Consider the following 25468-nt stretch of genomic DNA (forward strand, 5'->3'; position numbering starts at 1 on the left):
ATTCACTTCTCAATACATGGACTAACCGATTAAATATTGACTCTCCCTCTGCCTAGGAACTACTACCTAAGGGAACTACTGCTAAGGGAAATAATAATCAATGGGGGGAAAAGGAGCTGTTATAGTTGAAGAGAAAATACTTTTCCCTATTTCTTGGAAGTGCATGAATTTAGTGGAGGAAACCATACAAGTGTTTCCTTCTTTGTCATATTGGATAACAAGACCTCTGAGTCAATTAAAGCTATTTTTTCACATGGATTCCAGTTTGGATCACTGTAATAGCCTTTTTCTCTTGGAATATCTTCCCCCCAGTATATTTCAGTGGTGTTAAGAAGTAGAAATTAAGGGTGGCATGAGACTAGAAGTGAAAGACAAAAACAGAGTACTGTCTGTTAAGCAAAGAGTGACTAAAAAAAGTTCTCTAGCCCAAGTACAATTCAGAAAGTGTTTAATAAACAGCCGCTAAACATTGCACCAAAGCATTTGGAAACACAATTTCTACAGAGAGGCAAAGGTCAGGCTTCCATTCTAAATTCCTTAAGACAATCATTAACAGGACAATCATTAACAGCCCCACCCATCCCACCCCCTATCCCCACATATCCACGACACTACACTCTTCTAGTCATGAATTTACCTACAGACACAGTCTTAGGAATAATGGGACTGGCATGCATTATCCCAGCAATGGCAAGGAAGCAGAGGATGGGGGAAGGATGGGCGAAAAGGCAACCAGCAGCTAATAATAGACCCCTTAGGAACATTGTTCAGGAGGTGGGCAGGTAGAACCTGTGTTTGGTGTTACTTATGGGTTCTAGGATATTCTGGACTAGTGGCTGTGGCTGCCATCTTAATCTCATTCCCTTGAGCCATGACTACTAGAAGTGGTCTCTTTGAGTGATACATTGTGACTTTCTAAAAATCTTTTTTGGTGTCCAACCAAACTTCATTCAAGATCCAGCAAGCCTGTTGAGATTGTGCCAATTCTGAAGTCAAGGGAGAACTGGCTTCTCAGCTCTGTCTTCATTTTGGCCTTTGTAAAGAGGCATATGATAGTTCTCTATTGCAGACACTTGTAAAGAGCCTAGGCAAGTCATTCAAACATCTGGAACTCATTTAAGTTAAAAAAATTATAATTATACCTGCCCCTTTTGCTCACACTAAGACCAAATGAGATTAAACAGCCACTAAATAATATATTATCAAATTGGTAATAAAGTTACTGATTTAGTTGACTCGTGTGTCAACTTGACTCCAGTTCACCCCTGTTAAAGTCAGCATCAACAGAGGACCAGAAGTCCCTGACATGGTAGGAACAAAGTTCTTGGGCCTGGTCTAGGGTTTGGAGTGTGGAGGGTATGGAAGGAAGAATTTGACTTTCACCTGCCAGTAGCCCTCCTTTGCAATCTGGACTTCAAGCTTCAACTATCACCAGCCCAAATCTCTTGCCCCATCCAGTATTTGACTACTTGCCTTAGCAGAGAGGTGACTTTCCTATCTCTCTAACCTTTTTAAAAATCACTTTGTAGGCATTTGATCTAGATCTCTGTTTCTATATGTCCATTTTTAGTATAAATTTTTTAAAAAAAACTTAATCATTTTCCTCAAAAGTTTGCAGGTAGTAACAGGTCCAAACGAAGCAATCGTCAGATAGCTACAGGGGCAGGGAGGTCAAAGGGCTTGAGAGAGAAGGGCTTTCCTGGAGGAGATATACCAAAGAGGGTACTATTTTCCTGAGGGGATGGACACAGCAGGTCACTACCCATCTTGGTGCCAGCCTGGCCCAGTTGGTTCGATTTGTTTTGGCAATATATGGTAGACAGTGGTAAGCCTTAATTGTCCCCACTAACCTCCAAGCAAATAAAGGGGTTGTGGGCCATGTTCAGGCCCTGCCTTAGCTGTCAAGACTTATGCCTTGTGGGCCCTACTGTAGGCAGGGGAAGTGGCAGGAAGGACCATATTGGGTAGCCCAGCCTGGCTCCCTAGGGAGTCAGAATCATCTGATCAGGACAAGTCAACAGTCCTCCTTAATGTGGACCTCTCAAATAGCCAAGATTCTCACGACAGACCATAGAGTCTCCTGTTCTTTCTGTACTGGGCAGAGTATAATAAAATACATGCAGTGTCCTCAGCTGAGGGTGACGGGCAGAGTAGGATGAGCAACTGGACAAATGGCAGTGTTTGGCTCCACTGAGGATATATTCAGCAATGTTAGAGGGACAAGTACTTTTTTCTGTTATTATTTCTTCATTGAGATTCATAAATATTGAGAGTCACGGTTTGGTAGAGGGTTCGAAAAGAATCCGAAACACATGAAGGGGAGCCCTGGGGTTTGAGTGTCTGGATGCTTCCTAGGGTATAGAGTGCTCTGGTTGCAGCGCTGCCACTATCTACTGTTTGCGGATCATGCCCTTGATAGCTGACTCTCGGTTGACATATGTGGCCCAATAGACCAGATTGAAAATGGCAAAGAGCACAGGAAAGATGATGCGGGAGATTTTGTCAACCTTGCTGACACTGTTGTAGGTCTTGGTCTCAGTTGGGATATCCTGCACGTAGGTGGTCTTGGGCGAACCAATGATTGTTGGGGTTGAGGAGGCACTAGGAGCAGCGCCCTTGGAGATGGCAGAGAACTCAGTGTCCTTGGCCAGGTTGATGGGATAGGTTGTCCCCACGATGTTGAAGGTGGTGCTGGTTTTCTTTGTCGGGACTGCTGGTGTTTTCTTCTAGGGGCCAGAAAAGTAGGGGAAAAGAGGGGAACAAAACAAAAGATAAGTAATTCATTATACAGAACACCTTCAGAGGCTGTGGGGAGGATGAGCCATGAGGGAAGTTAGGAAACAATGGCCATGAAGCCAATAGCACTTGAGTAGCCAGGTTTGTGTCTAGGGATAATTGAAAATGAAGTTTGAAAACAAATTTTCACCATCCTGGATTACTAGCTATGTGGCTTTGGCCAAGTCACTTCTCTTAGAGCTTTAGTTTCTTCATCTGTAAAATGAAGATCAAAATATTTGGCAGGGTTGTTGAGAGGATCAGATGAAATAATGGTGGTAGATATCACTGGAAAACTATTAAATATTGGTCACATGTAGGGTCCTATATAATCATGCGATTTGATCCTCATAGTAACTGTATGAGGTATAAATATGTGAGATTACTCCCATTTGACAGATGAGAAAACTCAGCCTCAGGCTGAGTGACAAAGCCCACGCTAGCCACTTGGGCTCCCAACTTTTATCCAGGGATGCACTGTACTATAGGTGTGAGACACCTTTTGGTTACCCGAGACATAACTCCAAAAGACTTCAACCATCAAGTGGCACATCTCCTGTGAGGAAGAGAGCTCGGTGAGTCTGAAAGTCATTTTGTCTTAAAGACACATACATACTATGGCATGTTTACATGCATCATTATAACAGTATCACACCCTTCATGCACTGTAAATGTCCATACTTGCAAGGCTGCAGGCAGGAACAACAGCCTCCCCAAGGAGCTACACAAATGCTTCCCCTCTGACACAGCAAAGACAGGGATGCCAGGTTCTTGCTATGATACTGCTCTTTGTCTTGTTTTTCCAGAGTATTAAACAAACAAACAAACCTTAATGGGAAATAAGCATACACACATGTGCCCATTTGTTTTCATATATATGATTTGTGTAAACATGGACCTTCCATGTTGAAAAGACAAAAGGAGACAAAGATCAGGCCTGGATCAGAAGAGAGAGAGGCTGAGGAACAGGGGAGGACAAAGGCAGCTCATAGTCTGAATGCAGAGCTCATAATATTTGCTGCTTTACTTCCCACTCTGGCCTTTTCTTCCTTCCATCCCTCTTTATTTCTAGGGGAAAGTGCAGATAGACAAGCTTCAAAAATGCCCAAGAGTAACTGACAAAAAGTTTCAACTAGTTGTGTCACCCTAATTTCACACACCTCACATTGCTTCCTTTCTCAATATCACTTTGCTTCCAGCATCTGTTTTACTTCTTTACTTCTTGCTTCCTACTTCTTTCCTTCCTGAGTTTCTCTACTCCCACCCTCTCTTACTGACCCCCTTCTCCTAATCTCTTTCTTTTTATTTGCTTCTTTAGAGTCCCCAATATTTTTTTTCCCTTTAGACCATACTGCTATTTATCTTTCTGATCCAATATTTACCTAATAGCTACTGGGCCAAGAACTATGCTATGGGTTTAGGGATAGGTGAGAAGGTTAAAAGTTGAGTCAGTTTGCAGTCCAGTGGGAGACATGGCTTATAAAGACATCATTGCCATATAATGTAATCAGGGTTGTAAAGGATATGAACAAGGTGTGATGGGAATTCAGTGGTGGGGATAGAGTTCCTATAAGTGCTGGAAAAGGTGGCTCAGAAAAGGCAATGACCAACAGCACTGCTGTTTTTTTAAAGGATGACAAGGAGTTTCCTGTAGTTGGATGACAGTGTGCATGGTAAGGCCTTCCTATGCTGGCTTCAGGGTTTTCAATCAGAGAAGGGAAGGGGGGCATTGGAGGGGTGGTGGTTTAAGTAAATGAACAGTCTAAGTAGTAGGACATTTAAAAAACAATACTGTTCTTTCTCTTTTTGGATTGTAGTTACACTGTTATAAGTGGAAGGGGGACAGAACTCTAAGGCTTCTAAGAACATTGTAAATGCTTTAAATACTACATGGGACTCGTTTATAATTAGCAAATTCATTATGTGAATAGAGGCCTGCTGCTAAATGCCTTTGCTATTAAATAAAAGAACACTTCACTTGCTTGCTTGCTTACTTATTAATTTGCTTAGTAATCTCTTTTTTCCCATGGGTAGACCAAAAAAGAAAAAAAATAAAGAAAAAAAACCCCATTACTCTGACTATGCTAGAAGCTTTCACATATGTTATTTCATTTTGTCATTTTATAAGCTGGTTACGACCAAGTCTCTGAAATAATCATTCTGAACAGCAAACACTTTCTTTAGCTCTGTAGGCACTTTGTGCTCTATAGGTGGGGAAGCAGCAGTTAATTTAATCACATATTTTTTAAGTAATACAAGAAAATTACCTTTTAATTCCCCTTGCCCTTTCCATCATGTTAGATTTTAATCAGCCACTATAATTTTACCTAAATTGTCAAAGAAGGGAGATCAAAGCAAAAGTTGTAGTGCTGAGAAGACAGAAGCAAGAGGCAGAGATTAATGGTTACTAATTCCCATTTCTGCATCTGGTTTTCTAATAATTCTCTATGCCCTGAAATTTGATAGATACAAACTAGAGTGACTTAACTTTGACCAAGTTGCAACTCTGTTCCTACTTTGTAGGCCAATGCTTGGCCCTTAGGTACAGGATAGATCTTTGTAGAATGAAACAGGCCCCCTCAACTGCATATTCTCTATGTGATTTCCAGTTTGTTCCTCCTGAGTCTTGACCTGTCCTATACAGACAACAGCTCTATAGTTCATCCTGGAGTCATTTCCATACCACCAAAGTGAAAATGGCTCTTCTAAATTCCTCTAAGTGGTTTTACCCCAGGGCAAGGACATGTTTCCTTCTAGAAATTCACTTCATGTAGATTTAAGGATGAAGTAATGAAAACTTTTATGGGCCAATGTATGTCTGACTCAAAGAGTTCTCCTCGGATGGCATTCGTGTTCATTATTTCCAGAAGTTCTAATTAGAGAGTAAGTTGAAACCCGAATGTACTTGACACCAGTAGGACCTCAGAGTATATGTAGATATGGTCCCACACTTCTGTGTTAACCCCCTAACAGCTATCCAACTTTCTGAACCCCAGTTTACAGAAATGGGGCAAGGTAATGGAATAGATGCTACATGGGATTCAAAGACAAAACAGATAAAACCCCAAACAACCCAATTTTAAAAATGGCAAAGGGCTTGGATAGACATTTCTCCAAAGAAGATATAGAAATGGCTAACAAGCATGTGAAAAGATGCTTAAAATCACTGGTCATAAAGGAAATGCCAATGAAAACCACAATGGAATAACACCTTACACCCATTAGGGTGCCTACTATCAACGATAAGAACAAAAACAACAAAAGAATATAACAAGTGTTAACAAGAGTGTGGATAAACTCAAACCTTTGTGTACTGCTGGGAATTAAAATGAAAATTTTATGAAAAATGGAATGAAAATTCTGTGAAAAATGGAATGTCAGTTTTTCAAAAAACTGAAAATAATAGAATGAAAATATGACCCAGCAGTTCCACTTCTGGCTATATACCCCCAAAATTTAAAGCAAGGTCTGAAAGAGATATTTGTACACCCAAGTTCATGGCAGCATAATTTTCAATAGCTAAAAGATGAATGAAACCAAAGTACCCACCGAAGGAAGTATGGATGAATAAAATGTGGTCCATCCATACAATAGGATATTATTCAGCCTTCAAAAGGAAGGAAACTCTGACACCTGCTACAACATGGATGGACCTTGAAGATGTTATACTGAGTGAAATAAGCCAGTGACAAAAAGACAAATGCTGTATGATTCCACTTATGTGAGGTACTTAGAGAAGTCAGATTCATAGAGAGAGAAAGTAGAATAGTGTTTGCCGGGGCAGGGGGATGGTGGAGGGGAGAATGGGAATTTTTTTTTAATGGGGTCAGAGTTTCAGTTTGGCAAGATAAAAATGTTCTGGAATTTGGTTGTATAACATTGTGAATATACTTACTGAAAATTATTAAGATGATCAGTTTGAGTCTATCTAATGAGGAAGATCAATTAAAACAAGAGAAAACTAAAATATAAGGGAGAACACAGAAAAAGGCATAAATGCTAAGTCAAGCAAATTCAGAAGAGGAAGGGAGTAGGCCAGATTAAGAAGAGGTCAGTAGGTGTACAGTAAATTAAGGCAAATCTTATATCATGGCTTTTACAATCCCCACAGAGAAGGTGAATTTAAAATAGATTTTATAAGAGATAGAAGACAGAACTGATTAAGAACACAGAGAAGGATTGTAGGCACGAGTTGAAGGACCAGCAGAATTCAAATATATAATTTCATGTATGTCACTAATCCATCAATGGCTGTGGAATTTTTTGAGAGAGAAGTAGAGGAGTTGTATTGAAGTGATGGAGGAGGTCAAAGGTGCTGACGAGTGACTGCAGTGATGCACCATGCAGCCAAGGTTGGGTAGCAAAGCAAGAGAACAGAAGGAATCATGGATTTTGAAATGCTACAAAGGTTATTTTTTCATTTGTTAAGTATTTACTGAATGTCTACAACATGGCAGGCTCTGTGCTAGGTGCTGGGGGTACAGCAGTAAATAGTGAAACATGGCCCATGACCTCAAAAGCTCACATTCCAGTGAATGCAGGGGGTACATAATAAATGTGGAAGTGACTAAATATATACAACAATGTAATGTCAAGAAGTGAGAAGTATAGATAATGTATAAAATAATGGCAATGTATAAAGCAGGGCAGGGTCAGAGAAGGATGATGAAAGCTATTCAGAGAAAGTCTCTCTGAGAAGGTGAAGAAATATCTGAATAAAATGAGAAAGCAAGCCATGAAAAGATCAGAACAACAAAACTTCCAGAGACAAATAACAGTAGTGACAAAGCACTTTGGGGTTAGAATGATAGTAATTTGTACACAGATCATCAAGGAGACCAGTGTGACTTAAGTGGAATTAATGTGGACAAAATGATATGATGGTAAGAGTTAGCATCACAGATCTGGGGACCAGATCTTGTGAGGCTCCAAAATCAAAGGTAAGAATTATGGATTTTGATTTAACTGTGGTGGGAAGCCATTAAAGTATTTTGAGCAAAAATTTTCTACTTTGCAAATATGAGTGGTCACTCTGGCTGATGGGCAGAGAATGCATGGTTGACACAAAAGCAGAGGAATAAAATTAAGGGGCTAACTTAATGAGGCTAGTGATAGATATGGGGAATTGACTGAACAGAAAAATATCAACGAAGTAAAATAAAAACAGGAAATCCTAATAGATGAGAATCCAAGCAAAGATCTGGACTTTCAATGGTGACATATTTTGTGTAAAAGAATGGAAGATTAAGTCTGAAGGCAATATTGAGGATTAAGAGGATGTGAACTACACTTCTAGAAAATGGGAGTGAGAAGAATAATAGCTTCTGCCAAACAGGGAGGCAGTGAAAAGGAAGTCTCAGTTAAGATAGGAGTTATTCAGTGAAGAAGCACAATGAACAGGAGTTCCTGAGGGAAGTGAAGGAAAGTTTATGAGGGGAGGGGTAGGAGGATAAATTTGGAAAAAGATGCAGTAGAGTATAAAGGTAAAAGCTGAGGGGAAGCTAAATAACCACAGAGGAAACAATCTGAGCATTGAGCAGGGATGACATGATGGTGAGCCGTATAGAACATTTGACCTCATGTGTCCATAATGAAGTTTATTATGAGATTTTTAGATATCAAGTCACAGTTCCAAGATACTAATACCATTGGCTGGCTTAACACTTATAGTCTTCCTGAACACAAAACAAAACAACCCCCCCCAAAAAAACCCACTATAACAAGTATTCAGGTAATCAGACTAGTTCATTCCAAAGCCCTCACCTAGTGGTGGAAACAGAAGCAGTGCCTGACAGGTGGGACAACCCAGAGCTCATTTGTTAAAACTGGCTACAGGCTCAATTCTAATTTCTAATGTCAGATGGGTCTTCAAAGGAAAAACAAAGACAGAACTTGAAGTTCCAAATAATGTAAACTAATTGTAAAAATCCTATATAAAGATGAGCATACAGGAGAAAATAATGTTGATAAAATGATGAAGTCAAAGAGCAAGATAGCCAGATAGGATGAGCACCAAAGCACAAAGCAGTTTGCATGAAGTAAAGGAGTAGGTAATGACTTGGAAGCAGCAAGGAAAAAATGGAAGGGTGTCTTCCACCTGCAATGGCAGCTGAGGAAGTAGTTTCCTCAGGAAATGGCCAAGTAAAGATAAGGAAAGATCCTTGCAACCTTGGGATAAATCCCACTTGATCATGATGTATGATCCTTCTATTTTATTATTGGAGTCAGTCTACGAGTATTTTGTTGAGGATTTTTTCATCTATGTTCATCAGGGATATTGGCCTGCAATTTTCTTCTTTGTGATATCTTTGGTTTTGGTATCAGGGTGATGGTGGCCTCATAGAATGAGTTTGGAATTGTCCCTTCCTCTGAAATTTTTTGGAGTAGTTGTTAACTCTTCTCTAGATGTTTATAAAATTCACCTATGAAGTCACCTGTTCCTGGACTTCTGTCTTGGGACTTTTTAAAAAATTACTGATTCAATTTCAGTACTGGTAATGGTATGTTCATATTTTCTTTTTCATCCTGGATCAGTCTTAGGAAATTGTACATTTCTAGGAATTTGCTAATTTCTTCTAGGCTGTTTTATTGGCATACAGTTAATTGCAGTATTCTCTTATGATCCTTTGTATTTCTGTAATGTCAGTTGTAACTTTTGTTTGTTTCTGATTGTATTGATTTGGGCCCACTCTCTTTTTTTTTTCTTGATGAATCTGGCTAAAGGTTTATCAATTTTGTTTATCTTTTCAAAGAACCAGCTTTTAGTTTCATTGACTTTTTAAAATTTTTTAATTCTCCATTTATTTCTTCTCTGGTCTTTATGATTTTCTACCTTCTACTAACTTTGGGTTTTGTTTGTCTTTCTCCAACTCCTTTAAGTGTAGGGTTAAGTTACGTATTTGAGATTTTTCTTGTTTCCCGAGGTAGGCTTTTATTGCTATAAACTTCCCTCTTAGAATTGCTTTTGCTACATCTCCAACAAAGATTCTATATCCCTGTGTTTTCATTTTCATTTGTCTCAAGGTGTGTTTTTTATTTCCTCTTTGACTTCTTCAATGATTCATTGGTTGTTTAGTAGCATATTTTTTGGCCTCCATGTGTTTGGTTTTTACAGTTTCATTTTTTCTTGTAGTTGATTTCTAATCTTATAATGTGCTCAGAAAAGATGCTTTGAAATGGTTTCAATTTTCTTAAATTTACTGAGGCTTGTGTTGTGGCCTAGCATATGATCATATGGTCTAATGTGTCATTTAAGGCTAGTGTCTACCTGATAATTTTCTGTTTGGGTATCTGTCCACTGATGTAAGTGGGGTTTTAAAGTCCCCTATTATTGCATTACTGTCAATTTCTCTCTTTATGTTCATTAACATTTTCCTTATATATTGAGCGCTCTTATGTTGGGTGCATATATATTTACAATTGTTATATTTTCTTCTTTGATTTATCCCTTAATCATTATGTAATGTCCATTCTTTTATAACAGTCTTTATTAAAGTTTATTTTGTCTGATGTAAGTATTGCTACCCTGGCTTTATTTTGATTTCCATTTGCATGGAATACCTTTTTGCATCCCCTCAGTCTGTGTGTGTGTGTGTTTGGAACTGAAGTGGGTCTCTTGTAGGCAACATATATGTGGGTCTTATTTCTGTATATATATTCAGCCACTCCATGTCTTTTGATAACTAGTCCATTGACATTTAAAGTAATTACTGATGTGTACATTCTTACTGCTATTTTGTTAATTGTTTTTGTCTGTTGGTGGTTGAGGCTGGTCCCAAGACTAGAGCAGGCTCACTTGAGGGTGGGGCCAGAGCCTAGAAGATCCTGGGGCTGGTGCCTACCCACTGGTGGGTGGAGCTGGGTCACAGACTTTCTGGCTGGCTGTCCTTGGGGGTTCCAGTTCTGGTGCCTGCACACTGGTTTGTGGGACAAGGTCCCTGGCCTGGTGGTAGGCAGAACCATTTTGAGGGGTGGCTGTGGGATCAGGGGCTCTTAAGGCAGCCTGTCTGTTGATGGGTGGGGCTATGCCCATGCCCATTTAGTTGCTCAGCCTGATGTGTCTCAGCACTTTTGCCTATAGGCTGTTTGGTCAGGGCAGGGCTGGGTCCTGAGGCTAATAAGCTAGAAGGAGGATTCCACAATGGTGCTTGCTAGCATCACCATCCACCTAGTAGAATGATTTACCCAAAATGGCTGCCACCAGTGCCTGTGTCTCCAGAGTGAGCTGGTTTCTATTTATCCCAGCCCTCTGGGACTCCTGAAAGTAAGTCCCAATAGCCTTCAAAACCAAATGCTCTGGGGGCTCATATTCCTGGTGCAGGATCCTGGGCTGGGGAGCCCAACATGGGGCTTAGACTTCTCAGACTCCTTTGGGAGTGCTTCTGCATTTGAAATTATTCTCTCATTTGTGTATCACCTACCCAAAGATATGGGACTTGACTATATCAGGACTTCACCCTTCCTTCACATCTCACTGTGGTTCCTTCTTTATACCTCTAGTTGTAGATCTTTTCTGGTAGGTTCTGGCCTTCTAAATCAATGTTGTTTCTACAAATAGTTGTGATTTTTGGTATGCCCATAAGAGGAGGTGATCTCAGGGTCTTTCTATTATGCCATCTTGCCTGATCTCCCTGTTTGCTTGTATTTCAACTTATTCACCAGTGATAGAGTATAACTGTTGCAAGAGCATTCATGCCTACTGTAGAATAGGGTGGGAAGGCCACCAGACTTAACTCACAGTGAATATCATCACACCAGAGAGAAAATACCAAGCAATAACTCGATTTGTGGCTATTTTTGTAGGAATGCCCCAAATGTTTAAAAGCCATTAATGATAAGAAACTAAGCTTCTCCATGCTATGGATGGAAGTTAAGTATTTTCTCTAATGAAAATAAGATAAAGTATAATTCTAGAGCATTAAAATATTCTTATTTGAAAATAAGAAAAAGAGCCTAAAATTAATGTGTTTCCAAAAATTTGGTAAGAATTTATGAATATTTTAAAAGCAGTTCTAAGAATAATAATTATCTTTTTAAGTGAACTGGTTTATTTATTTTAATCTGCTTTTATTATTTTTAATATTCAAAATGTAATCAAGGTAATAATGAACATAGTTAAAAAATAAATGTAAAAACATAATGAAAACCAAGAAACCCTTACCCTCATGTACCCAGCTTTATCCAGTAACTCATAATTATTTTTAATTCTCTTACCTAATACCTCTAATAGTTATTTCTATATTTCTAAATAACATGCTTATACTGCTATCGGTTTTATACAAAACCATTCATCTTTTCATGATAATGATTTACCTCACTTATGGAACCCTTCCTCCATGCACCAATAACATTATAACAATATTTTTAGTTTGAGCCATAATCAGTGCTAACATCATTATAAATGACTAGATAAATATCTCTAGTTTCTTGCTACAAACTGCACTGGTTCCTCTCCAGGTTTAATTGATGTATAGCTTTCTTTTTAGGAATTCCCTTAATCTATCTCCTCTATAGGATATCCTCTTGTCTGGATCCAATGTATTTCTCTTTTGTGTTCAACTCTTTTGAGTTTTAATAGAATATACGCCCCAGTATTTTCCTAAGGTGGAATATATGGGAAGTTATTGCAGGTCGAACCATAGTACTATACCTTTCTACTTAATTCATACTTCGGCTAGGCATATGATTCAAGGTTGAAAATAATTTGTCCTTCAGATTTGAGTTTTTCTGTTCCACTGTCTTCCAGCATCCACTGTAGCTGAGAAGTCTGATGCCATTCTGGTAATCATTTCTTTGTATATATAACACTTACTGTCTTTTTAGAAGCTCTTTAGACTATCATTTATCCCTAGTTTTCTAAAATTTCAAGATGATGTGCGCCTATGAGGACACTTTCAACCTGGAAGCTCATACTTCCCATTTGTAAAGATGTCCTGTATTAGTTCTTTGTTAATTTCCTTTGTTCACTTTTCTCTCTCTGTTTACTCATTCTGTAGCTTCTGAGTTAGATGAACTTCCTGGATTCATCCCTAAGTCCCTTAACCTTTTCTTTTACATTCTCCTTTTTTTTTTCCTTTTTACCCTACTTGCAGGGAGATTTTCTTCAGTTTATTTTCCCACCTCTTTATTAAAATTTTTATTTTGGAAATTCTTTTTCATTTCAAGAGCTCTTCCTTATTCTCTGGTTTCCTTCTATATTAGCATTCCATTCTTATTTTATGTATGATATATTTACAAATATAAGAGACAATTTACTTTTGTTTTCCTTAAATTCTCTTTAATTCCCTAAATTAGTTCTGTTCTTGCCAAGATGAGATTTTTTTAAAAAAAATCTTTACTTCTCTCTTTCTTTTTTTTTAATATATTTTTTTTAATTTTCCCACTGTACAGCAAGGGGGGCAGGTTATCCTTACATGCATACATTACAATTACATTTTTCCCCACCCTTTCTTCTGTTGCAACATGAGTATCTAGACATAGTTCTCAATGCTATTCAGCAGGATCTCCTTGTAAATCTATTCTAAGTTGTGTCACAATGAAACAGATCTCTGCAGTCAGACAGACCTGGAGTTCAAAAGAGAAATAGTGAAAATACTGAAGGAATTAAGAGAAGATATGAACAGTAATGCAGATACCCTCAGAAAAGAACTAGAAAATATAAGGAGGAGCCAAGAAAAACTTGAACTACTTCTCTCTTTCACATTGCAAACTTCACCTTGGTAATCCATGGTATCCAAATATTATTTGGCAACATAAAAGATGTCTGTATGCTCAGTGTACCTGAGCTAGGCTTGTTGATTGGTAAACTATGATTTAAGAAGATTGGTTGGAAGGAGGTCATTTTATGGGATACTCCAAATGCCAGTATGTAAAGGTATTTTCTCTAGAGACATTCAGCTCCTCTAGAAGAGAAACTTATGCTGTTCTTCAGGAAAGTATATATCTGGCTATAGACATTTTACATCTTGGGCAGGCTCTGGGGTCTAGAGTATTCTGTACATAGACTTGTAGCCAGTCCCCCTAATTGCACCCCTGTGATTTGTCTGTGGTACCAGGTACCTCAAATACTTAATTTCTCTAGGGTTCTATCTCACTCCAGCTTGATAAATCAGTTTTTATTCTTTCTTTCAACATTCATTTTTCTAAAAAATAACATTACAATCTCTTGTCTGACTGAAATCCCTTCTCTAGTTCTCCTGGTACTTGTGGACTTATACCTATTTTATTTCTTTACCTCATTTTAGTGAGTTTTTTTAAAAGAAGTGGTAATAAAACATGTAGTTGTTCCTCAGAAGCTCACAGTTAATCTATTTTTCAGAGTGCTATTATAAGGTAGTCATTTGTCTTCATTTGAAAATGAGGTTTTGTTCCTGCCTATACCTTAGTTTCCTTTCCTTTATTCCCCCCACCTCACATTTTATCTAATCCTTGATTACAGTAGAGATCAGAAATATATTTTTTAATCATTTACATTAGTTTTTAACAGTTTTGTGCTCACCCATTCTGGCTTTATGAAGCAAATAAGGTTTAAGATGTCTCTCTAAAGGAGGGAAAAGAAATAATTAATTTATTAAATTCCACTAATTTTACTTTCAATGCACTTCATTTTTTTCTGTGTCAATAGTTCTCTTAGTTCCTTAATATTGTAGCAGTCAAAGCATAGCACCTTCACATTAAAGATCCATTTTTATGCATTCCATAGGTTTTTTAAATTCAAATCTCATAATCACCATCCTTTCAATAACTTAAATAGATTGACTATGGAGAGGGACTGAGGAAGTCTGAGATCAGGATCTTTGCAGAAGAGCTTGACAATTCTTTTTGTTCTCTTTTTTCATCTTTAGCACTTCTGGAATTGGATAAATGGTCATCATTTTTGACATCTACATGTAAAGTCTCTTAATCTATTCTAGTCCTCTAACTTCAAATTACCCCTGTACCTATTCCTAGCCATAAAAAACAAGCCTATTAAGATTTTGCACAAGATATCTATGACTGCCTTTCAGTATCTTAAATTAGCAATCATCATTCCCTCAAGGCATCTATCCTTTCTCCATTGTAGTAACCAAACTGGAACAGTATATTTAAACATAGCTCAACCTGTACAGAATAAAAAGGGCTTATCATCTCACTTGTTCTAGGTAATTCCTAATTCAGACTTGAGTTAAATTTGGCCTTTCAAGAGTTACACCAGAGCTTATTAAATTGATTTTCCCTATATCCCAGCATCTTATTTATAACACGCAATTTCTGCTAAGATTTTTTACCCCAGAACTCATTTTGGGGGAATCTATGTATAAGAATTTGTTGCATTTAGCAAATGTTACTGTTTTAATTGCATCCTTTTCTTTCAAACTTCAGAAATTCTCTTTGATTCTAATTCAAAAGATACTCCTCTTCAACCAACATTCATTAATGCCAGATTGCAAATCTGAATCTCCTAAATTATATATTTTCATTTACGTCACTGATGATAGCATTTAAAAAGGAAGGGTCAAAGATAAAGCCCTGTGGCTTACCATAGGAACATCCACTCAGGTTGATGTCATCCATCAGTTAATTCTATTTGAGTTCAACTGGTCAACCAACTACATCGGCTTAATCATACCATTTTTTTCAACTGCTCTTTCTTCTTAAGACATAATTTTAAAAAGTTAGTTGGACATCTTGATAAAGTCTATATATTTCCTGTTCCACCAGTCTAGTACACTTTTCATACATTTTCTCAAGGTTAGTTTGGCATTATTTCTTCTTAGTGAACTCAGACTTGATATCAGTGGTTGCTGCTGACTGCTCTTAAACCATCTGTTTAATAATATAATCTTGGTTACATTTCATTTTAATATGTCATAGCAAGGATATTTTTCCTTCCTTTTCTTCTCTGTAAGGAAAATGAGATATAAAAACCAAAACTCCATCTTTGATGAAAATTAAAAGAACTTAGAATTTTTAACCCTCATCCCCAAAAGTAAGGGCTTCTAATACAGTAAAATTGTATCAGGGTGAAGAATACACTAAGGATGCCTACTGTTCTAGATTTTGGGCCAAAAATAGAGTCCTAAAAAGTGAGTGGAAGGACCTGAAAGAGAAAACAAATAAGCTCTGTTTTGAAAAAAAAATCAATTTTTAGTCTGGTAGCTAAAATATCCTGTAATACTATTGGATCACACATAGTATCAGAGGAGGCAGAAAATGGAAAAATTAAAGGATACAATTCTACACACAGAGAGACATAAACACACAGAAACACACACTGCACCATATATGGAGGAAATTCTTGTGAGTTATTTATAAGAATTTATATGTAAATAACATATGATACTCAAACTACTCACTTTCAACTGTTTACTCTCAACTACTCACTACTATCCTACTCATTTTCTTAGTCCCTTCCCAAAATGATACTTTCATAATATAGCAGCATGAGTAAACAACTCCTCTAATACAACTTCAAGTAATAATTGAAAAAAACCCAATATGGTACTGATGCAAAATATGTTACAAAGAGGAGGTAAAATGACCAATATAGGTTTGTAGAACAACAAACACAGAACACTTGAAAAAAATGTCAGCAGAAATCATAAAATTAATATAAGGGAAAATAATACTACTATAGAAAAGAAGGTGATTAGACACTGGTAAAAATGGTCAGAGACATAGAAGATAGACTTGAGAAAAATGAAATGGAAAATAACAGAAATTATTTGAGAAAAATGGTAGATATGAGAGTTCCCATCGTGGCTCAGTGGTTAATGAACCCAACTAGGAACCATGAGGTTGCAGGTTTGGTCCCTGGCCTCGCTCAATGGGTTAAGGATCCGGCATTGCCATGAGCTGTGCTGTAAGTCACAGATGTGGCTCGGGTCCCGTGTTGCTGTGGCTGTGGTGTAGGCTGGTGGCTACAGCTCCGATTCGACCCCTAGCCTGGGATCCTCCATGTGCCATGGGTGTGGCCTTAGAAAAGGCAAAAAAAAAAAAAAAAAAAAGACAAAAAATTGGTAGATATGAAGGACAAAGTTCTACTACACGTATAATCTATGCTTCTAGGAAGATGAGAGAGAAAATATGTGTTTTGTGAAAGCTCTCCTAAAACAAAGACAGTTATGAATTCTATAGGCTTAAAGGGCAACATGCTTTCCTAGGAAAAATTCATACAGATAGATCAAGATACATCCTTTTACTAGAATTTGTAAATAAAAGACACATTTATATGGACTTCCAGGTCATAAAATCAAGCCCCCCTATTATATGAGAGCTTCTCAGGCTGGTCTTAAATTTCTTTAAGAAAAACTGTATGGGAACTGTATTTCCTACTATCTTCCATGTGTAAATTTATCTGTCTTGTGTTTTTACTTGAATTCTCTTTGAGCTGTTGTACAAATTATAGGTCACATCCTCTTTTATGATGTCCACGTAGACACTAACTGATATACTCAGTTCTAGCACTGAATGTTGTTATGAAGAAATGTAAAACCTTGAAGTAACTAAGCAATGAATGGAAAAATGGATAAAAGGGCTCTTTTGAGAAAAGAACCTATTTAAATGTAGAACAATGACTAATCAACTATAGAAATTATGGCTGCATAAAAGCAAGTAAATGCTATAAAACTTGATGTAGAAATAATATAAGAAAAGGTGGGAAATAACAGGGACTGGTAAAGAGAGAAGGTGAGGGTAGGATAAGTATAGTAATTTCCTTATATCTTGGAGTGGGTGAAGAATCAATAGACCCTGTTCATAACTGATAAATCAAATATTAGATTGGTAAACACATTTTAAGGATACAAAGGTAACAACTAGACTAATTATAATAATCAACCAACAAATTCCTATGGTAAAGTAGATGGAATAAGTAAAAACATACTTATTCCTTCATAATTTATAGCAAAGAGTTAATAAATTCTATCTAAATAAATAGTTGAAATCTATTATAAAATGTTTCTAACTCGTCAATCTATATTCTATGGAATCTATATTTTCCTCTAGTTTGAAAAATCTTCATTATGTTTTCTCTTCTTCATGATTCTTCAAAGAATACTAGAATGGTTCTGGGACCACATCTGCCAGGTTCTTTTTTAGCATCTTTTGATAGCCTTCATCTAGAGCAAGGAATCTGAACTCTTTAAACTATCCAATGATAATAATTTTGATTTCACTGTATTCATGTTTTCTTTTCTACCAATTCTAGGTGGCTTATTGGTTCTTTTTTTCCCCCTCTCTTTTTTCTTCTTTCTCATCCATTTACTAATCCAATTAACATTAATTCAGCTTTTACCATGTGTCAAATGCTGTGCAAGGATACTAACTAGTTAGAAAGAATGCAGACAAACCCTTGTCCTCAAGAAGTTCAGTCTAGCGAGGAAGCAAATAACTCTAATACAAATAAATGCTTTTAATATCATGAGCACCCTCCTCCAACCCCAACAAAAGCTAAAGCTATCTGGAAATTCTGGAAAGGTTTTATGGAGAAAATAGCACTTCATCTGGGTCTTTATCAGGCAAGAAAATAAGAAAAGAACATTCCAGGTAGAAAATAAAAAATAAGCAAAGACATAGAAGGAATGATGATCACTTTTGTTTGATCATAATGGGAACATACTGGAAAAGAGAGAGGCAGAAGTGGCCTAGAGACTGTTCTCTGGGTTGAGGATAAGTCCACTCTTCTGGGTGAGTTTGTAAGTACAACTGGTTCCCCTTGGGTTCAGTAGTATCACACTTAGGTTTGGTCCCTCACCATAAGATATCAGCCCTCCATGATACCTACCCTCTTTTCTTTGTCCCCAGCAAACACTCCACATTGCCAAGAAGCACTCCAGTTGAGAATTGGATTGATGACCCCAGTGAATAGCACACAGCCCTGGCCAGTTCCCACAGGCTGCAGGCTGCCCACTCCTGGTTTCAATACAGTTCTCTCAGGGAGTGCTTCCCAGCCCCCACTATTGCTGTGTCTTACCTTCATCTCCAGGGCCTCTGGCACCTTCTTGCCTTCCCAAGCCCAACTGCGCTTTGTGAAGTAGTTGACAGTGGCGAATTCAATCAGCGCAGAAAATACAAAGGCATAACAGACGGCTATGAACCAATCCATGGCCGTCGCGTATGCCACTTTAGGTAAGGAGTTTCTGGCACTGATACTCAAAGTGGTCATGGTGAGAACAGTGGTGACACCTGGGGAGAGAGAAAAATGAGAAGCAGCTGCCACTGAAAGACATTTAGAGCATACGTGACAAGATCACCACTTCCTAGTTGAAAGGAGAAAATAAACCCCACTAAAAATGGCCCCTTTAAAACAAACAAACAAAAAACCCCTAGAATGTCAGAGTAGAATGGTTTTACCTAGTAACCACCCCATATCACCTATCACAGGAATAGGAATCTCCAGTATAGCAGTACTAAAAGTTGTCCTCTAACCTCTGCTTAAAAATTTCCATTGAAGACTAGGTAACCTATTTCATCGTAAGAGAGCTTTCTAATTAGAAAAATCTACCTTGTAAATTAAAACCTGTCTTCCTTTAACTCCAAACCCAGTGAATGATCTCGTAGTTCTCTCTGGTGACACAGTAAAGAAAAGCCTGCTCCTTCCTTTTAGAGTTGGAGAGTGTAGCCATGGTTCCTCATGAGTCTATTCATCTCCTGAATGAATATGGCCAGTTCCTTCTTTTGTTTCTCCTCCTTCCCCATTCTGGTAGTTCTCTTCTGAATAGACCATAAGAGACCTCAAGACTCAGGACATGGTCTGATCTTGGTAGGAGTTTCACTTCCCTTACTGTGGATGATATTCTCCTAATAACACAACTGTAGAAAATGGTTCTTTAGCTGCATCACAGTCTAAGTCCTATTGAATTTGTGGACAAACAAAATCATTATATCATCTATTTCTTATGAATTGTTGCCAAGCCAGAGCTTGCTTTTAAACCAATTGATTCTTTCTCTTGGTAGCATTTATTAACCTAAATTTAAGACTTTCTTTTATTTACTTTTAAATTCTATTAACATTTTTCTTCTAATTTCTTCATATTTTAGATATACCTATGAGCTATACACAGTGTTGTACTTAACAATAAGAGCTTAAAGTCAAACTCAGACTAAAACTCTAACAATCCCACCTACTTGTAAAATGACCTTGAACAAGGTGTTTTACCCTACTGAGCCTCAGTTTTATCATGTGCAAAATGTGTGTGATGATACCAGACTCAGAGATTTGTTGGGGAATCCATAAGATGATGTTTATAAAGCCCACAGCACAATATCTAGCACAGAATAATCCCTCAATAAATAGAAGCTTCTATAATTAACATTACTCTTATTTTTACTGTTATTAACAATAGTATGGTCATAGTTATATAATTAATTATAGTAGTATAATTATAATATTTTTAAATAATATAATGGTAATTTTATAATTATTAGTAATAGTATTTTAGTCTTGAATACCTACACTAGAAGCTAGAAGTCCTGAGTTCTGCCACTTAACTTGCTTTGTATCTTGGGCAATTTCCCTAATCTCTCCTTGCCTTCATTCTCCCCATCTATGAATATTCTATACAGTCTCCCCTAGAATCAGTTGTATACCCAAAGTCTTCCAGAATTGAGGAAGAAGGAATAGTCAGAACCTCCTTCTGAGTGTTGGATTACTCAAGAGGATGGGGAATGAGAGCCTGGTGAGCCTAATTCAAGCAGGGCATGAAAGGAAGTCCTAATGGGGTGAGAGGTGTTATATAGAAAAGCAAGCAGATAAGGCATATTAAATATTAACTCTACTCAGAGAGTCAACCATGTGTGCTACAGCCTCTGGAGCCTCCTTTCATATCTTGATTCCCTGAGTACCTTACGTACACATTTACTATATAAATTAAAATCCAGACTGGAAAAGACTTAATACAGTTTCAACAGGCAGACCCTAAAGGAGCACCTTTGCACAAGCTAGGCAGAGAGTTAACCAAGACTGATTAGCATATTTTAAGCCCTGTCAGGAATCAGCCACACAGCTAGCACTTCATAACACACTTCTGAATTTGTAGCCTAGTAAGCTCTGAGAATGGATCCAAGACTCAATAACCCTCTGATCACACTGAGCAAAAATAATTTACGGAAGAAATTAGTTATCTCATGTATGGTTATCAGCAAATGCAGTTGTCCACCCTGGCACATTCGTAGCATCACCAAAGCATGGATGAAGAGAACTATACTGCAACAAAAGTGTTTCTGAGCCATATCCCAGTAGAGATGTTTAGAACTCTAGTCTGTTGAGGCTTAATTAGAATTGTCATCTTATGAAGAACTCTGAACCAGTCAGAGCTAGTAGAACCTTTAATCAAGCATTTGGTGCACTTCATGGTTGGACAAGAGCTTTGGCATTTTAAAAGAGATCCAGGCTTGCCACTTGGTGCTTCTTTTGCAATACTTGTCTGCAAGTTTTTTTGTCACTGCTCTCCTCACTTCCTTTGAAGACTTCTAAAAGTCTAGTATGCTTCTGTAGTAATTCATGTCTGTCCCACCCAACTAGAATTGCTTGAGAGCAGGGACCATGGATAATCCATCTCAATCTTTTCAACTCTGAACACAATACCTTGCAAAGAGTAGGCCCCTAATGTATATGTCATGAGTAGAACTGCTCTGCCCAGCCTATAGCCCATAGCAATGCAACACATTTGTTCCCATCAGAGTAAGTACTGTATTTTTCTTATAGGAATGATGTTATAATTCAGCAATATAGTTCTTTTGGGTGCACCCATGGCATGTGGAAGTTTCTGGGCCAGGGACTGAAACTGCATCATAGTGGTAACCCAAGCCACTGCAGTGACAATGCTAGGTACTTAACCCACTAAGCCACCAGGGAACTCCTCAACAATATAGTTCTTGCTCTCTTCTTTTGTCCAGCATTTACAACTGCCTTACTAAGTTAGGTCCTGGGGGTAGGAAAATTAAAACATTTCAGACCACAGCATTCACCAGAAGATAATCAGAATTAATAATATTTCATCTACCTGTTGAGCTCAGACACTACCACAAAGATAAGGATTTTTGTCATTCATTATCAGTCAGGCTTAATCCTGTTTTACAAAGTACATTATGGAATATGACCCAGTCCCCATTCCTTCTTTATAACCCATTTCTCCCAGACTCTTCTAATCTCCAACTCTGCTGCTCTATAACCAGCAAATAAACCCATCTCCTCAACCCCTTTTCTGAATGCACATCTCTCTTGATCTTAACTGAAACCTAACTCTCCCTTTGTGTATGCTATTTCACTTCTTGAAAGGTGGTTGATCATTCAGAATCAAGTGCTCAAGAGGCAGGGGTCCATATTTTCCTTATCTCTAGTACACTTTTTTCTTCTCTTTACTTAGTTTCTTTTTTTTTTTATTTTCCCACTGTACATCAAGGGGATCAAGTTATCCTTACATGTATACATTACAATTACATTTTTTCCCCACCCTTTGTTCTGTTGTAGCATGAGTATCTAGACAAAGTTCCAAAACTCTACTTAAAAGAGACACATGCACCCGCATGTTCATTGCAGCACTATTCACAATAGCCAGGACATGGAAACAACCCAAATGTCCATCGACAGATGATTGGATTCGGAAGAGTGGTATATATACACAATGGAATACTACTCAGCCATAAAAAAGAATGACATAATACCATTTGCGGCAACATGGATGGAACTAGAGATTCTCATCCTGAGTGAAATGAGTCAGAAAGAGAAAGACAAATACCATATGATATCACTTATAACTGGAATCTAATATCCAGCACAAATGAACATCTCCTCAGAAAAGAAACTCATGGACTTAGAGAAAAGACTTGTGGTTGCCTGATGGGAAGCGGAGGGAGTGGGAGGGATCGGGAGCTTGTGCTTATCAGACACAACTTAGAATAGATTTACAAGCAGATCCTGCTTAGTAGCATTGAGAACTTTGTCTAGATACTCTGGTACACTTTAGACCATTATATCATAGTCTTGTGAAATCTATTCTCTGAGACTTCTACTAGCTGGTGATACCCCTCTCCATATTTTCTCTTAGGTATCATCTACAGAATACTTCAGTCACCCCAAAGATTCCTTAGTGACCATTCTATCCCATCCTTGGCCCGAAGTGACCACTGCTCTGCTTTCTTTCAACATGGTTTAAGTTTTTCTCACTAGATTTTCATATAAGTATCACATAGTATGCATTCATTTATGTCTGGCTTCCTTTACTCAGCCTAATATCCTTTAGGTTCAGTAAAACAAACAAATTAATATAAGAAAACATGAACATAGTCATGGGTATAGAAAACAATCTAGTGGTTAACAGTGGGGAAGAGGGCAGGGGCAAGATAAGGGTAGAGGACTAAGAGGTCCAAACTACTATGTATAAAATAAATAAGATACAAGGTATAGCACAGGGAATAGATACAATATTTTACAATAACTTTAAATGGATAATCTATAAAAACTTCTGAATCACTGATATACACCTGAAACTAATATATTAAAAATAAACTAGTTTTTCAGTTGAAAAAACTAAAAATAAAGAGATATCACCATAAGTACACCCAAAAAAATATCCTTTAGGTCCATTCATGTGGATGAATCTATTTAATTTCAGAGTAGTATTCCACTGTATTGAGATAGCATAATTTGTTCATCTCTTCACCTATTAATGGACATCTGGACTGCTTCCAATGTTCAACTATTACGTATAAAGCTGCTAGGATGATTTGCATAAGTCTGTGTGAGGATATGCTTTCACTTCTCTTGGTAAACACCCAGGGATGGAACTGCATAATTATATGGTAAGCATATATTTAACCTTATATAAGAAAATGGCTTCTTAAGTGGTTGTAATATTTGACATTCCCATCAGACATATGATAGTTTCACTCTGCATGAATCTTTGATTTATAAAAATTAAGTATTAAGTGCTACTTTTACACATTTCTTTGACAATAAAAGTCCTTAGACATTTTATCTCCATGTATCCCATCTCAACTTACATAGATTTTACTGTGGTCTAGTCTTTTATTCTAAATATATGTATACCCTATAAGCCATTATCATATATTCAGTAGCCATTTAGCATTATCTACATATTATTTTTATTCTTTTATAATGCATCTATTTTTTGCTTTTTTTTTTAAGGGGCCGCACCTATGACATATGGAAGTTCCCAGGGTAGGAACTTGGGTTGAATTGGAGCTGCAGCTGCTGGCCTATGCCATAGCCACGGTAATGACAGATCCTTATCCCATGGAGCAAGGAACTCCCCTTTTATAATGTATCTTAAACCTACTTTCTAGGATATTTTTCCTTTTGCTTGAAGAACTCCTGTTGGTGAGGATTTAATGAGAATGAATATTTGGTGGACATTTTTTCTTTTGTCTATAAATGTCTTTATTGTTTCTGTTAAACTCAGCTGGTATCCCTTCATGGATCAGTGGTTAACGAACCTGACTAGGATCCATGAGGATGAGGGTTTGATTCCCTGGGCTCACTCAGTGGGTTAAGGATCCAATCCGGCATTGCCATTAGATGTAGGTTGCAGATGTGGCTCGGATCCTCCATTGCTGTGGCTGTGGTGTAGGCCAGCAGCTGTAGCTCCAATTCAACCCCTAGCCTAGGAACTTCCATGTGCAGTGAGTGTGGCCCTAAAAACAAACAAACAAACAAATAAATAAATAAGTCAGTGTACTTTTTCCCAGGCGGCTTTTAAGATTTTTTTCCTTTGTTTTCAGAAGTTTCACTATAATGTATCTGTTTGTGTGTCTTTTAAGTTATCCTACTTGGGTTCATAGGGCTTTTATAATTGTGCTTTTATGTCCTTCATCAGGTTTGGATAGCATTCTGCCATTATCTCTCCAAAAACTGCTTCTGCTACATTTGCTTACTTCTCTCCTTCTGAGTTAACAATTACTTCTGTGTTCAACCTTCTTAATAAATCATATATGTCATTTTTCCCTCATGCATTTTCTACATTTTTTGTCTAGGTATTTTCTTCCAGTTCATGAGTTCTCCCTTCAATCTTATCTAAACTACTGAGTTTTTAATCTGTTTTTTCCAGTTTTAGAATTCCAAATGTGTTTGCTCTCTCATGCATGCTCCCTCTTTCCCCCCACATCATTTACATGCTAGAATTCTCATGTTTCTTTCACCTACTTAAACGCATTCATCACAGCTATTTTGAAAGTTTGATAACTCAAATATCTAGAGTCCCAATAGGTCTGTATTTTTTAATTGGGTTATAATTTATATCCAATAAAATTAAGTTTGTACATTTCAAAATGAGCATATGTACATAAATGTGTAACTACCCCAATCAAGATATGCCCATTTTCACTCAATCCACCATCCCACAGGAAAGCACTGCTTTGGTTTTTGGTCTCTAATATCATGGCTTAGTTTTGCCTGTTTTGGAATTTCATATAAATAAAATTTATATATTACGTACTATTTTGTGTTTGGCTTCTTAGTTTGACATAATTTTTGATATTCAACCATATTTTAATATAAATCAATATTTGTTATTCCACTCTATGAATATACTACAATATTCACTCATTGATATACATTTCTATGCTTTCCAGTTTGGAGCTTTTATGAATAAAGTGGTTATGTATATTCTTGTAAAGCCTTTTATGGATATATGTTTTCATTTCACATGAATACATATCTAGGAGTGAAATACCTAGATTTTAGGGTAAATGTATT

General features: G+C 37.4%; 1 protein-coding gene and 1 long non-coding RNA gene across 9 annotated transcripts in view; one reads left to right on the forward strand and one right to left on the reverse strand.

The window, feature by feature from the left end:
• Window positions 1-25468, forward strand: part of LOC110257716 (uncharacterized) — a 152800-nt gene that overhangs the window by 49704 nt on the left and 77628 nt on the right. The window lies entirely within an intron of this gene.
• Window positions 432-25468, reverse strand: part of GABRA3 (gamma-aminobutyric acid type A receptor subunit alpha3) — a 226616-nt gene continuing 201579 nt past the window's right edge. For 4 of the 7 annotated variants that reach the window (XM_085007138.1, XM_085007135.1, XM_021079999.2 and 1 more), the window contains 2 exons: window positions 18728-18939; window positions 432-2726 (listed from right to left, as the gene is read on the reverse strand). In XM_085007138.1, the coding sequence (XP_084863264.1) occupies window positions 2391-2726; window positions 18728-18939 (548 nt within the window). In that variant the 3' untranslated portion in view covers window positions 432-2390. The remainder of the gene's footprint in view (window positions 2727-18727; window positions 18940-25468) is intronic. The other 3 variants (XM_085007137.1, XM_085007134.1, XM_085007133.1) reach the window with 1 other exon arrangement.

The sequence above is a fragment of the Sus scrofa genome, chromosome X (assembly GCF_054392235.1).
Source record: "Sus scrofa isolate SSC_HxYL_T2T_F1_AM1 chromosome X, Sscrofa_HxYL_maternal_Yorkshire_Landrace_v2.0, whole genome shotgun sequence".
Lineage (NCBI taxonomy): Eukaryota > Metazoa > Chordata > Mammalia > Artiodactyla > Suidae > Sus > Sus scrofa.